The following is a 13,334-nucleotide window of genomic DNA, read 5'->3' as shown; positions in this document are numbered from 1 at the left end:
TTGGCCACGGACGCATTTCCGCAAAAAGTGCTTGTGTGGAAAAGCGTCCGTGACAATCTAGACGCTCTGTTCCGAAAATGCTTTTAACAGAAAACTTTTCTGATAAAAGCATTTCTGGAAAATCATGCCAGTCTAGACATAGCCGAACTGATTTGAGTTAGGGACTTTTAGTATCCTAGGTTTGCAAATATTTAGGTATAAATATACTCCAATAAGCTAAAGGAATATGATATTATACAGTGGATCAAAAAGCAGCAAATGCTGAACTGATAGCTATATTACTGTTCAGCCTTTGAGGAAACTACCATTGGTAGGGCTTCGTGCTGGATATAATGTCTTAAAGAATAGTGTCAAACAATATCTACTGTAAGATATAGAAATGGTGTAATAGTGTATATCTTTCTAAATTACAGAAATGATTCACTCTGTAAGCATTTTTGAGTCTGCATTGATATATAGTCTGACAATTTAACAACATGACAATTCATGTGTCAAGAATACTTACACCTCCTGGAGCTGTGTGGGTCTGAGCTGAAGCTTGGAAAACCTTTGGTGGTTCATCACCTGTCTTGGAATACGTCATTACAGAAGAAGAACTGAATGAGTGTGCATCTGGACTGAGTGAGAGCTGATCCTGAAATAGATATATTTCATATTTAAAAAATATTAAACAGACAGATAAGCGAAGAAGAATGAACAAGTAACCCACATTAAGACATAGTCTCCACTCTATCAGGAAAATATGGGGGGTGGGAGAGCCTGAGTTTGCAGTATACTCTATTTGCCAGTGACTCTTGGTTTCTACTCTGCCCACAGATAATCTTACTGACTTCAATGTGATGTGCTTTTGTGGAGTTCATTGCACGATTGGCAACTCAGAAGAGCGCACGCATGCCCTCCGCAGTTTAATAAAACAGCCTCATCATATAATGGTATTTGGGAGGATAAGGGTGACAAAATGTTCATGTGTTGTATTATTTTCAGTGCTCAAAAACGACAAATTTTTTTATCAGAGCACCTTAATAAATCAAATAAGTTTGACTGCATTGAACTCAAGCATATATTTGAAATGTACTTACAAAATTTCTCCGCAATTCTAGCATACTGTTTCTCATGTTTGATATAGTTCTGTCAATTGCAAAGAAGGGATCCCTGAAATCTGAATTCTGTGGGAGGAAAAAAAAATACTCATTAGCTTCAGGGAGGGAAAAACGCATCAGTTAAAATAGAAGTTAGTCTTTAGGCTTCTTTAACAAGGCAATCACATGCATGATTCTGAAGATGCAACCAAATACATTTCTCACAAGCTTTGTAGGGTCTACAAACAATTTACAAATGCAAATGAGTTAAAGACAACTCCCATTTTAAAAATTAAAAGGCAAAAAAGCAAGCATGGGTAACGTGATTATGGCAGTGAAAACAAAATAGAAGACCATAGGTTTCTAAAAATTATTGGAATGTCAAAAGCAGCACACATTTAGGATAGCATTTACAACTGTTTAGTGTCTGTCTCTTTAAAACTCTCTTTGGATGACTAACCTATCAATTCTGACAACATCCAGAGAACCAAACAAACTAGAACTTCAATATGCCTCTCCATTGCCTCAGAACACCAATGTAGAAAGAAAATCTCTATTATGCAAGTCTTACTGGTTGCATTCATTAACATAAAACAGTCGGCCCAGAAACAATATGAATGTACTCAGTGAGCATATCAGAGGCAGCAGGGCAGGGGGAGGGAGGCAGGAGACGGTGCACATGGAGAGCTAGCTTTTAAAAACTAGCTGCTGTGGAATCCCCTCCCCACCCCCACTGCCTCCCACAGAGGAAGAAGGGGGGATAGAAAGGAGCTGGTGATCCCTGGGAGCCCTCCTCCGCTGCTGCTGATCTCTGATACAGGCAGTTGACGGGAGTATTGATTACTCATTTTCTGCCCCCACTTGCTGCCTTGAGCCAGCTCCCGTAACTCACTGCTGGAGCTTTGCAGAATGGTCCTTATCAACTAATCATGTAGTCAATACAAACTGTATCAACCACACCATTAGTCATATAACCACAATTTTAACATCCCTATTACACGCACTGTCCAAGGCCAGGGGGAGGTGGGAGCCAGTGATCCTGAGGAGCTGGCTTAAACCATGATCACTGGATCCTGTGGAACTGCCTCCCCCCACCATGCTGCTGCCTATAATAGACAAGCAGCAGCTCAGAAGGGTGAGCGGGGCAGACAGGAGCTGGCTTTCAAGCAGATAAAAAGGCGGCAGTGCGGGATGACAGGGAGCACAATGGCTACCCACCCGGCCCTCAAGGACTATCAAATAAACATGTAACTGCTAAAATTTGATGGGATTACACGATTATTTAATTACACATCAGCTGACATGGGATGTAAAACAAGTAGTCAACTAACCAATAAGCTTAGGCTTACCAGCTAGTAGACTACTCGCATTTCCTCCCCCAGCGATATAGATTCGCTCAGGCCAAGGTAAGTAAAATATAAGTCTGTGTCTAAACAGGACAAAGATCACCAGTTTTTACTATACTGCTCCTTAAAATATACTTCAAAAACACACAATTACGCTGGGCTAAGTAAGTTTAGTATAAGGATGTCCGTTCTAAAGCTAATTTAAAACACTTTTGGTAAATACATATTAGTATTTGAAAATCATGGACCTTCATTCAGAGTAGAACAGTCAGATTAGACAATTGTATATTTTAGTAAAAAAAAAAAGTTAGATGTTTTTGGGTCTCACAAATTCTCTACTCTCTTCTTCCATCCAGAGAGTATAATGGTGGCCATGACTACCAAGTTTGCTCCATATACAGGAGATAAAATTGCTTAGAGGTGCTTGACTGTTATTTTATTCTACCAGAAATGGAGAAGCTAATGACTCTAGTTCTGTCTGGTTTTCTTTTGGGAAACCACTATCACTGGTATCATCAGGAACATGATGTAGCTATAGAAACATTTCCTAATTAGTCTTTTAATTGCAGAGCAACAATTGCTTGCTGTTTAAGTTTGCTGTATCAGAATGAGGGCTTCAAATCATGACAATCTAGCATGCATGTTCCTTTCAAAAGCTCTCAGTATTCCAATTTTCTTGTGCAGTGCATTCACAAACAGTCCTGCAAAAACCCTTATTGCATTTTGTTTAAGGCTCTGTATTTGTGTGAAAATGGCTCCATTTGTTAAGACATGTTTTCTGTTACTTCTTAGCTAGCTACAAGGGCCAATGAATGATATGGGACACTTTCTCCTGTATAAAAAAGTTTAAAACAAAAGTATTTTTGCCTGTTTTTCTCTTATGAAGCTACTGAGGACATTCCTCAACAAACTAAATTTGCTGGTACAATTCAAGGTAGAGTTGAGACTGCCCTGTTGAAAATACTAAAAAAAAAAAACAAACAAACAAACAAACAAAAAAAAAAACTTTCCCCAAAAAGTTTTGTAGATGAAACAAAAGAATATTAATTTTTAACAGGCCAAAACAAACTATTTTGAAACAAAAAAATCAGAAGCAGCAGCAGCAGAGTTCATATCAGTAGAACCTCAACCTCAGCACTTTCACTAGGTAAAAAAAAAAATTCCATAGCTACTGTACTGTATATCACTCAGTATTTCTAACAAGCAACTACAGTAATAAGCAAGCACCATGTTGCTTTAATTAGACAGACAATACATACAGGATAGCAGAAGCAACAAGGGCTATTTTTCTCATGATACTAACCCTACTACCAAAACTGCCGAAGGGCATGAGGGAGCAGCTCAATGCCTGGAAGAAAAGTACCAGTTCCTTTTAGTTCTTGTACCTACTATGCATCATGCTTAACAGAAATCTAGTGCACTCTCTCATATAACAACTGAAATATATTTTTGTAAAATTAAAAAATGACACTTAAGGGGACCTCAGTGATTTACAGTATGTTAAAACAACATAACATGAAGCCATTTTTGGTAGACAAGAGCACAATTATTTCAAAATAAAAGATGACTGCATCATGTTGAATAAATCATATTTACACAAATGTAATAAATACTTAAATCTTAAGAAACACACCTGTGTATTACAATAACCTTTATAGTAGAGGTAATTAAAATGTAAAGTGTACTTGAAATGTCACTTGCTTCCCCCCCCCCCACACTCAATTCTGCTTATGTAGTAGAGGCAAAGATATTGATTAAAAGCAACAATTCTGTTTCTACTCACCATACAAATTTACATAACTTAATTACAAAAGGCTATCATAAATTTTAGAGCAGAAACATTAAAATAAGCAATGTAGCTGATCTACTCATAAGCTCTTATTTTATGTAATGGAAGAGATTAATGTAGACTTAAAAATGAAACCTACAAATTCTCTAAAATATTCAGATCCCTCAGGATAAACTAAATCAACTCTACCATATCATCAGTTTCAAAGGTCATAGCAAAGCAGTTCTAAGTAAATCTATCGTCACGTACGGAACAGTCTGAAGACTAATAAATCCACAGTACATAAATATATTCTTGCACAGATGCATAAATAGATGCAGTTTGAACACCATCAGATACAGTGCCTGTAAAATTGACTAGCTGGTCTTGAATATCCCTGTTTTAGAGAGCAGATGAAATGCTGGAAAACCATTAGATTTCTAGGAAATTAGGATGAGGTGTTAAATTTACGCGTGCGCGCGCGCGCACACACACACACCCCCCCCTTTAATATGTGCATTTATCATAAAAGTATAATACTTTAAAAAAATGCAAGTTCAAAGTGGAATGCAACGTCTGATTGCAGAACATCATTGTGGAACCATATACAATGCAGCTAAGACTGATAGCACTACTGGGAAAAAATGCACAATTAACTTTACCCCTAATTCTTTTCTTATCTAAACAATAATTAATTTATAATAATCAAAAATTACAATATACTTTATTTTACAATATAAATGTAAAACTATTCATTATTTGAAGACAATTCATGTAGGAGGCTTACTCGGTTGTACAGCAGGCTGAAAAATGGAAAAAAAAATCAGCCCTGGGGGGGAGGGTTCCATAATAATTTATTTTTTTTTAAAATAACTCAACCAATTCTACTGAATAGCTGTGGTAACCAAAATCCAACTGTTTATTATAATAAACTAAAAATTCATAAATGTGACAGGATACAGCTCAGACACATTGAAGAAATGAAAGCATTCCTGAAGGTGTTCATGTACTGTATTATTCCAAACCCACATCCTTCCAACTGGCGATGTTAGGTATCGGGTAATTGCATATTCAAGTAACCGCATTAAAGTCTTTATGGTTACACTATTGGATAGTCCCCGGGGTGGGGCCTGTAGCCACTCCCAGGGAGCCCCGTTACACAGTGCTGCTGTATCAGCAGAGTGTGCAGCCTCTGTCCACGGGGAGATGGGACTCACTGCAGACAAGGGCTGCTGCTGTGAAGCAGCCTCCATCTGCTTGGCCCCACCGCGGAGAGAGGCTGCTTTGCAGCAGCCTCCCCTGGCTACCCACCTAGAGGCAGCAGCACTTTAAGGGTGGAAAGGAGGTAGGAAGCACTGCAGATCCGGTGCTGGAGGGAACCAGCTTTTAAGCCGGCTCCCCCCAGCATCAGCTCCTGCTCCTCTGCCACTGCCTCCGATACAGAGGCAGGACAGGGGTGGAAGTGGGGGGTAAAATGTGTATAAGTGAGAAGATCAACAAATAAGCCTAGGCTTATTGGTTAATCGTATAGTTGACTACACATTGACATCCTTACTCCCAATCAATGTTCCTTATAAGCTGGGTGCTTGTGTGGCTGCTCAGGAGATTCAAATGCTACCCAACTGATTGGCAAAGTGCTCATAAATAGGCTGTGTTTCTACTGCTGGTGCACATTCACACATGCTTTGGTGCACATAGAAAAATGTATTCCACAAACAGAAAAAAAATCTGCACATGAAGGGAAAAGATTAGAGGGAATGTTGTTCCAAAGTTAAACTTTGTGATCAATACGATATTCAAACAAATCTGGAAGAACAGTTAAAAACCTTAAAACATGCAATTGCTCAGATTGTTGCAACATACTTTTTTTTTTTTTTTTAAATGTAACTTAGGCAATATAATTAACCTAATACCAGTAGGAATTGTATTTTCATTAATGACAGGATAACTTACCAGCATGCAGTCAGCCAAAAATGTTTTGAAGTTTTTAAATACACACATAAAAACACTGATATGTCCCCACTAAACAACCAAGGTAACATCAAGTTTGACTGAACCATTCCTTGAGAGCAAACATCTACACACAAAAATGTACAGTAGTTTCTAAATATTAACGTTTTGAAAAGTTGAACTCGTCTGTTCCTCTAACAAATACATTTCAATTTCATCTTGATTCTTCATTCTTGCCTCTCCAACACTTATGATTGGAGCCAACAAACTGAACTACCATCATGTCACAGCATCCAGCTCTAAGTTCCCTGTTTAACATGACCATTGTTTTAGGGCAGCCACAAGGATATTTTTTCAAAAAAGACATTGGGCTGATACGAGGAACCAAGGCCAGGCTGACATTTTTCTTGGTGCTCTCTCAAAATACTTTGAGGTCTTCAATACTAAACTCCTCCCCACCACAACTCATGTTCCTTTGCATCCCCCATTTGAGATTAGACAGTGAGAAATCGGACTCTGTATTATTTTGGGGTGGGTTTTTTTTGGTAAGGTCAAGTACATATTTAGGCATTTGCTGAACTGAAGCATGATAGCCTACTACTTCTCCCACAGGCTTTAATGGAAGCAGAAGCCATGTGGGTCCAACTATCTATAGCAGGGGTGGGCAAAAGGGCCCCTGCCGGCCAGATCCAGCCCACCAAGTGGGTTGATCCAGCCTGCAGAAGTCCTGCCGCTCCCCTGTCCCCCAGACAATCAGGGCTAGGGATGGGGGAGTGCGCTGCGTTTAGTCATCCCTGGCGGTTGACTAAGCGCCATGCGCTGGAGGGCAGTGAGAGAGACTTCATGCTCCTTCCACCCCCAGGCTAATCAGGGTTTGTGGGTGGGGAAGTATGGAAGTTTCCTGGCCCTGCAATGTAGCCAGACAGGAACACCCCTGTAACATCCATTTTTGCTTGCCTGGAGCACACAGAGCAGTAAGCCTTGAACAGAAGGCCCAGATATGCAGGCTGCTGTGACCTTGGATGGCTGTAAACAAAGAAACGCCAATTGCTGACCAAGAGGCTGCCAAGGAGTGCCCCTGACTGAAACCCATATTGATACGAACACACACTGTCCGCAGGGGGAGGAATCTCCCACCCAGTAAAAAGATGTCCAGTACTCACAATTTAGTTCTCTCTCTTGCAAGTGTAAATTAAGTTGAAACTCCCTTGTAAGAACTGGTGTCACAAAGACAGACCAATGCATTTTGGCATCTTAGATAAGAAAGAGGATACGGGCCCCTATGGGCATAAAGATGGGTCCAGCAGCACATTTACTCTGAGTGTCAATCTACCATCTATCTGTTGGTCGGGTTAGGTGATTGGCCTCCCGAGGTTCCATGGGGATGCCCACCTCATATTCCTCTTTCCTAGGAATTGAGGGACCGGCCCTGGCTTGACCCGCTGGAGTCAACAGGCGCAGAAGGGGGTAAAAATTGTACCTGGATGTGGTCCTTTGTCTTAAGTGTACACATAGACTTAGAGCTCTTTAAAGATTAAGTGTCACTTGGTACCATTATTTCTATTTTCTATCTTTATTTTCTTTGTAACCATTTTTAAGATCTATATTTGCTAGCAGTTAAGAAATAGAGCAATAGCCATTGTAACCATACGATTTATAAGCTTCTTTAATAAACCTGTAACTGTTTAAGCTTTAACCTGACTCCTTCAATTGCTGTAACAGAACCAAGCACAATTTAAAAGAACTTCAGCCAATCATAAGGGACAGATATAGGAAGAGCCGGGCATTTGGATTGTGTTGCTTCCAGAGGACAGATCCGTAGGGACATCTCTCAGTCTTCCCTAGGCTGCCTGATGCGAAGGGATCCTCTATCCTAGCAGTTAAAATCTGAGATGTAATAAGCTCTTCCTATAAACTCTGGGGCGTCTGTCAACCTGTTGGCTGCCCTCCGCGACGGGACCCTGGTCTTAGTGGTAAAACTTCTCGGGGTGCCCTTCAGCCTCCTAAGCTGCCCGCTGCGACGAGACCTTGCGTCTCAGCAATTGAAGACTTGGGTGTGACTGACACACACACACACACACACACACACACACACACACCTGACCATTGGCTGATACGCCCCTTTTTCCGGAGGCCCAGCCCCTTCTAGGGCAGCCTGGGGCCACTTCAAAAATTTCTGAAGCGGCCACCAGTCAAGAATTATTGCCCACCCCTGATCTAGAGTTTAAACTAACTGTCAACATATAGGCATACTGGAAAAAAACTGGCATATACCCTTTTGACCTGCAGATGATAGCTTGTGCTCCAGCTAGGTTTATTAAGCTCCAAATATGTCAGCTTGGATTACAGTAACCGATTTTGGTGAAGTTCCACAACTCCCTGTAGTTGTGTTATTGAATTAAATGCCAGTGATTTAGATCTAATTTAAAACAAAACAAAATACATTTAAAGCAAAATATATTTCTCACATTATTTAAAAACATATATCCTTTCTAAACCAAGAAATCAGATTAGATTTAGCAACAGAAATATTTCTATAATTGTCATTGCATGATCAGCCACAGACAAAAGTGCACTTTATAGAAGACAGACTTTTGCTCATTTTCTTCTCATCTACAAAGAGCCTACAGGATTACTATATTTCATATAATTTACTTGAGCCTCCTTAATTGGTACAGCCATACAACTAGAAACAAAACATTTAAGGATCAGGCTGAATGCAGAATACTGACTGTGAATTCAAAGTGAAGACACATTATCATTATTCCAACAATTTTACATGTCTAGGTTTCAAGTGTCTTACACCCATAAAAGTGGGAATTTAAAGTTAATAATGAGCCATTACAATACTTATGCTCATACATAACTGAATGAATTATGGAGAAAGTAAGATCCTCCACTATTCTGAGGCCATATAATATGAACACAACATGGTAAGTAAATTAAAATGAGAAACCAAGAAACAGCCTACAGCCGTGGTCACCAACCGGTCGATGGCAATTGACTGGTCTATTGTGAGGCCTCGACCAGTCGATCGCAAGGCGTTTGGGCCCCCCAGACTCCTCCCTCCATCCCCAAGAAGCCCCACTATCTACGACCAGCGTAGCACTGGCTTCCCACGGGATGGAAGGAAGTCCTGCCTGCAGCTTTGTGCCACTTCCAGAAATTTGCTGGCTGCTCCCCTCTCAAAGCTCTGTGGCATGCTGGACGCGCTACGGGAGGGGGCATCAGCCCCTGAGGAGGAGTGTGGCGGCTTCCCTGTGCCACAAGATGGGTGAGTCAAGCGCGGGGGGGGGGGGGGGGGAAGAGGGAGGCATGCTGGTCGGCCCCGGGGCAGGCATGTGTGTGGGGGTTTGACCCCAGGGGAGATGTGTGCGTGCGCACACGGGGGTTTGGCTGCGCTGCAGGAGGGGAGTTTGGCCCTGGAGCAGGCACGCACGGGGGTTTGGCTGACCCACGGTGGGGGGGTGGGTGTCTGCCCGGGGGCAGGCGCACGCGGCGGGGTTTGGCTGCGCCGCAGAGGGAGGGGGTCAGCCCTGGGCAGGTGCATGCTGGCTTCCCTCGTAGGAGGTGGGAAGAAGAAACCTGGGAGGAGGCAGGTGCAGGAGACTCCCTGCCCCCACTGGCACCCCACCCCTCCTGCGCTCCCTGTTCCCTGCTCCCCTTCCCACTCCCCAGCCACAGAACTCCGTCCCCAGCAGCACCATGTCCTCAGCTGCAGAACCCTGTCCTCTCCCCTCCCAGCACCCTGTTCCCTCTCCCCTGCCCCTGAACCCTGTCCCCACTGGCACCCTGTCCCTGCCAAAGCATCCACTAGCACCCTTCCCCAGGACTATGTCCCCTGCTCCCACCAACACAGTTGGGGCCACATTTAGTGAAGCTTGGGGGGGGGGGGGTTGAAGGAGGTTTTTTTATCTCACTTGTGTGGCCCCAACTGACTTTTCTGTGGGTCAGTGACCCCTGACTCAAAATACATTCCCTGCCCTTCTCAGAAATAAAGACAATGCAGAAGCTTTTTGTATTTGACATAGTATTTTATTTAAAAATGAAGCCTGGCCAACAAACCCCCAATTGGGGCTAAGCCCCCATCTGGCCACAGCACCATAACACTCCTGCACTCCCCTTTCCCCCAGACTCCCTGCCCTGAGCCCCTCACATACCCTAACCCAAATTCCTGAACCCTCACATCCAGAAGTCTGTGACTTCCTTATTACCCTAACCCTACATCTGACCCCAACACTGCCTTGCCTAGAGCCCTCTCCCCAAAACAGCGTCCCTTTATCCACCTCCTCTTGCATCCAGATTTCCTCCCAGATCGTGCACTTCTCACCCCTTCCCACACCCAAATCCCTCATTCCCACCCCAGAGCCTACACATCCTGTCTCAACCCAGCGAGGATACGGCTAGACTGCAGGAGTTTTTCAGGATTCTGGAGATATCCCAGAAAAACTCTTCTGCATCCAGGAATGCGTTTGTTCTTCCAATTCTTTTAGTGGAAGAGTAAACATGATCTTTCGGTCACCCCTATATTCCTCCTTCCACGAGGAGTAAGGGGGCTTCCAAAAGAAGGGTTTTTTCTGACATTTGGTCCAGTCTAGACAGGCCAAATGATGGAAAAACCTCTTCCTACAGAAGAATTGGGAAAAAAGCAGCAGTATAAGGGTTGGGGATAGCAAGTGATGGAGAGGAGGAGAATAGAGAGGGCGGGGCTTCAAGGAAGGGGGCAGAGCTGTAGATCTTGGCTTGTTCTGTCATTTAAAAAGTGATTTTGAGTGTAAAAAGGTTTGAGACCACTGGCCTACAGCATTATGTCTTTTTTCACAGACTGTAGCCTTTCCACTTCAAAGAACAGATGGCTTGTGGAAGCTTGACAGGCCAGTAGCTTCAGACAGCTAAAGGAAAATGACAGTGGCTAGCTATGAATCATACACATACAAGCTTTTCATATACATTTAGGGGAAAATTCTCAACTGGAACAACTTTCAGATATTCTTGTACTGTTCCCAGTAATTAAATGCATAAATTATTGACTACATTTCTGTGTATAATTATCTAGACCCCAAAATGAGTTTGTAAATTAAACACACAACTTCAATACTCACCTTTTAAAAACCTTGCCTTTAATACTATTAAATAAAGGAAATTCATATATAAAAAAGAGAAGTTTAGAGAAAACTGTTCCACTGGAAAAGTTAATTTCCTGCTATTTAAACATTAACCATGCACAAGAGTTTACTTCATCACCAGTTCTAACATAAAACCTCAGTTGTAATTACGTAAAACACTTACATGGTATTTTTCATTCAGAGATCACAAAGCACTTTTACAACAGGTAAGTACCATTAATCCCCATTTCAGGAGTAGGGAAACTGAAACACAGAATGATTAAGTAAGTAGACCAATGACACACGCTAGTCATTAGGCAAGGAACATAACTTTCGTCTCCTGGTTTCCAGACCAGTGTTCCATCCATTAGATCAGATTAGAGTTTAAAACAGATGTTTAAGCAAGATATTTGAAAAATTAGTTGCTGGTAATGTGTAAAAATCCTTTCATAAACTCAAAAGACTTACTCTATGGTTTCCTCTCAAAGCAATCTGAGAATCATGGTGTCCTCTTGGAATCATGGTATCTTGAGTTCTTTCGCCACCCTCTGTAATACTGAGAAATGGATCTCGTCCAAAAGGATCAGAAAAGCTTCTCATCATTTGATGCATGAACTGATGCTGTGCAGCAAAAGGCTCTCTGGAGAGGTCGGGGGGGAGGGGATGAGGGAGAGACCAAAAAAAAAAAAAAAAAAACCAACTCATAAATATGGGAAGGCCTGCTAAGCAATAAACAGAACTCCATTTTAAGCCATTAAATACAAAGGTCCCCCAATACCTCATCACCTTAACAGCAAAAACTTGTTTTCAATGGGTAGCTCCATTGTAATAGGCCTCAGGGATGCAGAGATCTTTACTTATAGCCTATATTCTTTTGCCTAATCTCTTTCCCATCATCATCCTGGCTGGCTCACAACTCTCCATATTTCATTCTTTCCTCATCACCTTTGGCGAGGTGTCTCAACCTTCAAATCTCTCTCTAAAACTTGAATATTCCAGTCTTCATATTAGGCTTGGTTCTTCACCTCTGCATTTGGTTATTTCCATCCCAAACAAGTTTGTTCCCCGCCCTTCCTTTGAGGCCCATACCATTCACTAAGTCCATTCCTTTCTCATTCTCTGTTATTATAAGCTCTCTGCTCACTCCTACTCTTCTCTTTCCCTCCAAATATGTCCTTTTATCCACTTGACATTTCCTCTCTCTCAACCCCACTTACCTCGCTAAATCTGATCTTGTTTTTCCCCATAAACTCCCAATCTGTCTCTCCATATTCCCAAAGAACAACAAACACTTTCTTTAAACATTCTTCAGATTGCTTCCACTCCAGTTTCTACCTTCTACTATGCTGAAGCTAATCTAAACAAGGTAGCTACATGTTTCTTTTAGCTTAATCCAAGGCATTTCTTAATTCTTCCCCTCTTCAATAGTTTGTCTTTTCTCCCTGCTCTTAATACATATCCAAGCTTCAGTCCTCAGTCCATCTTCTTCACTGTATGACACCTTAAACACTCTCCAACTCTCATAGGCATATTGTCTCCAACATTAAATCAACTCCTCATATGCACTAATTCTTTCCATACCACTCTTCATTAAAAACTACATCCCATAACCATTTTGTCATCTTTGAATTTTCTTCTTCCCCTATACCTTCATGGTTATGTAGTTTGTTTTAAAAACTAGCTACAGAAGACTTGTATTAAAAATCTAGAGACATATTTGCAGCAGTGTGGAAAGATGTTTTTAATGAACAAGTTTTAGCTGGACAGTGTCTCTAAATTATTTATGTACTTTACAACCATGTCAGCACAGACAAGCAACTTCATGTCTATAAGCAGTTTTTCCATTGGCAAGAGCAGTTCCTAACTTACCCTACCCACTTGATTGCTAAAGTTAGCTTCTGTCCAAGCTTAACAAGCAACTATGAAGCAGAAAGTGTCTTGGCAGTTATTCATTGGATGAATGACTTACTCCCAGTGTGAAAAATACATGCACAAGCAAGTTATTACCTGTATATCCACTGTTTTCAAAGCCATAAAACATAGGAGGTGCCATCGCAATTACATATATACACTTCCATAAAGCCTC

The 13,334-nt window shown here is 41.7% G+C and overlaps 1 protein-coding gene across 3 annotated transcripts in view; it reads right to left on the bottom strand.

The window, feature by feature from the left end:
- Window positions 1-13,334, bottom strand: part of MLF1 (myeloid leukemia factor 1) — a 28,950-nt gene that overhangs the window by 7,279 nt on the left and 8,337 nt on the right. For 2 of the 3 annotated variants that reach the window (XM_075937795.1, XM_025184853.2), the window contains exons 2-5: window positions 11,717-11,888; window positions 3,729-3,773; window positions 1,080-1,166; window positions 506-634 (exon numbers count right to left, since the gene is read on the bottom strand). In XM_075937795.1, coding sequence (XP_075793910.1) covers window positions 506-634; window positions 1,080-1,166; window positions 3,729-3,773; window positions 11,717-11,860 — 405 coding nt within the window. In that variant the 5' untranslated portion in view covers window positions 11,861-11,888. The remainder of the gene's footprint in view (window positions 1-505; window positions 635-1,079; window positions 1,167-3,728; window positions 3,774-11,716; window positions 11,889-13,334) is intronic. The other variant, XM_025184854.2, reaches the window with a different exon arrangement.

Source organism: Pelodiscus sinensis, chromosome 10 (assembly GCF_049634645.1).
Source record: "Pelodiscus sinensis isolate JC-2024 chromosome 10, ASM4963464v1, whole genome shotgun sequence".
In the NCBI taxonomy this organism is placed as follows: domain Eukaryota; kingdom Metazoa; phylum Chordata; order Testudines; family Trionychidae; genus Pelodiscus; species Pelodiscus sinensis.
Note: the sequence above shows the minus strand (reverse complement) of the source record. Positions and strands in the feature narration are given on the sequence as shown.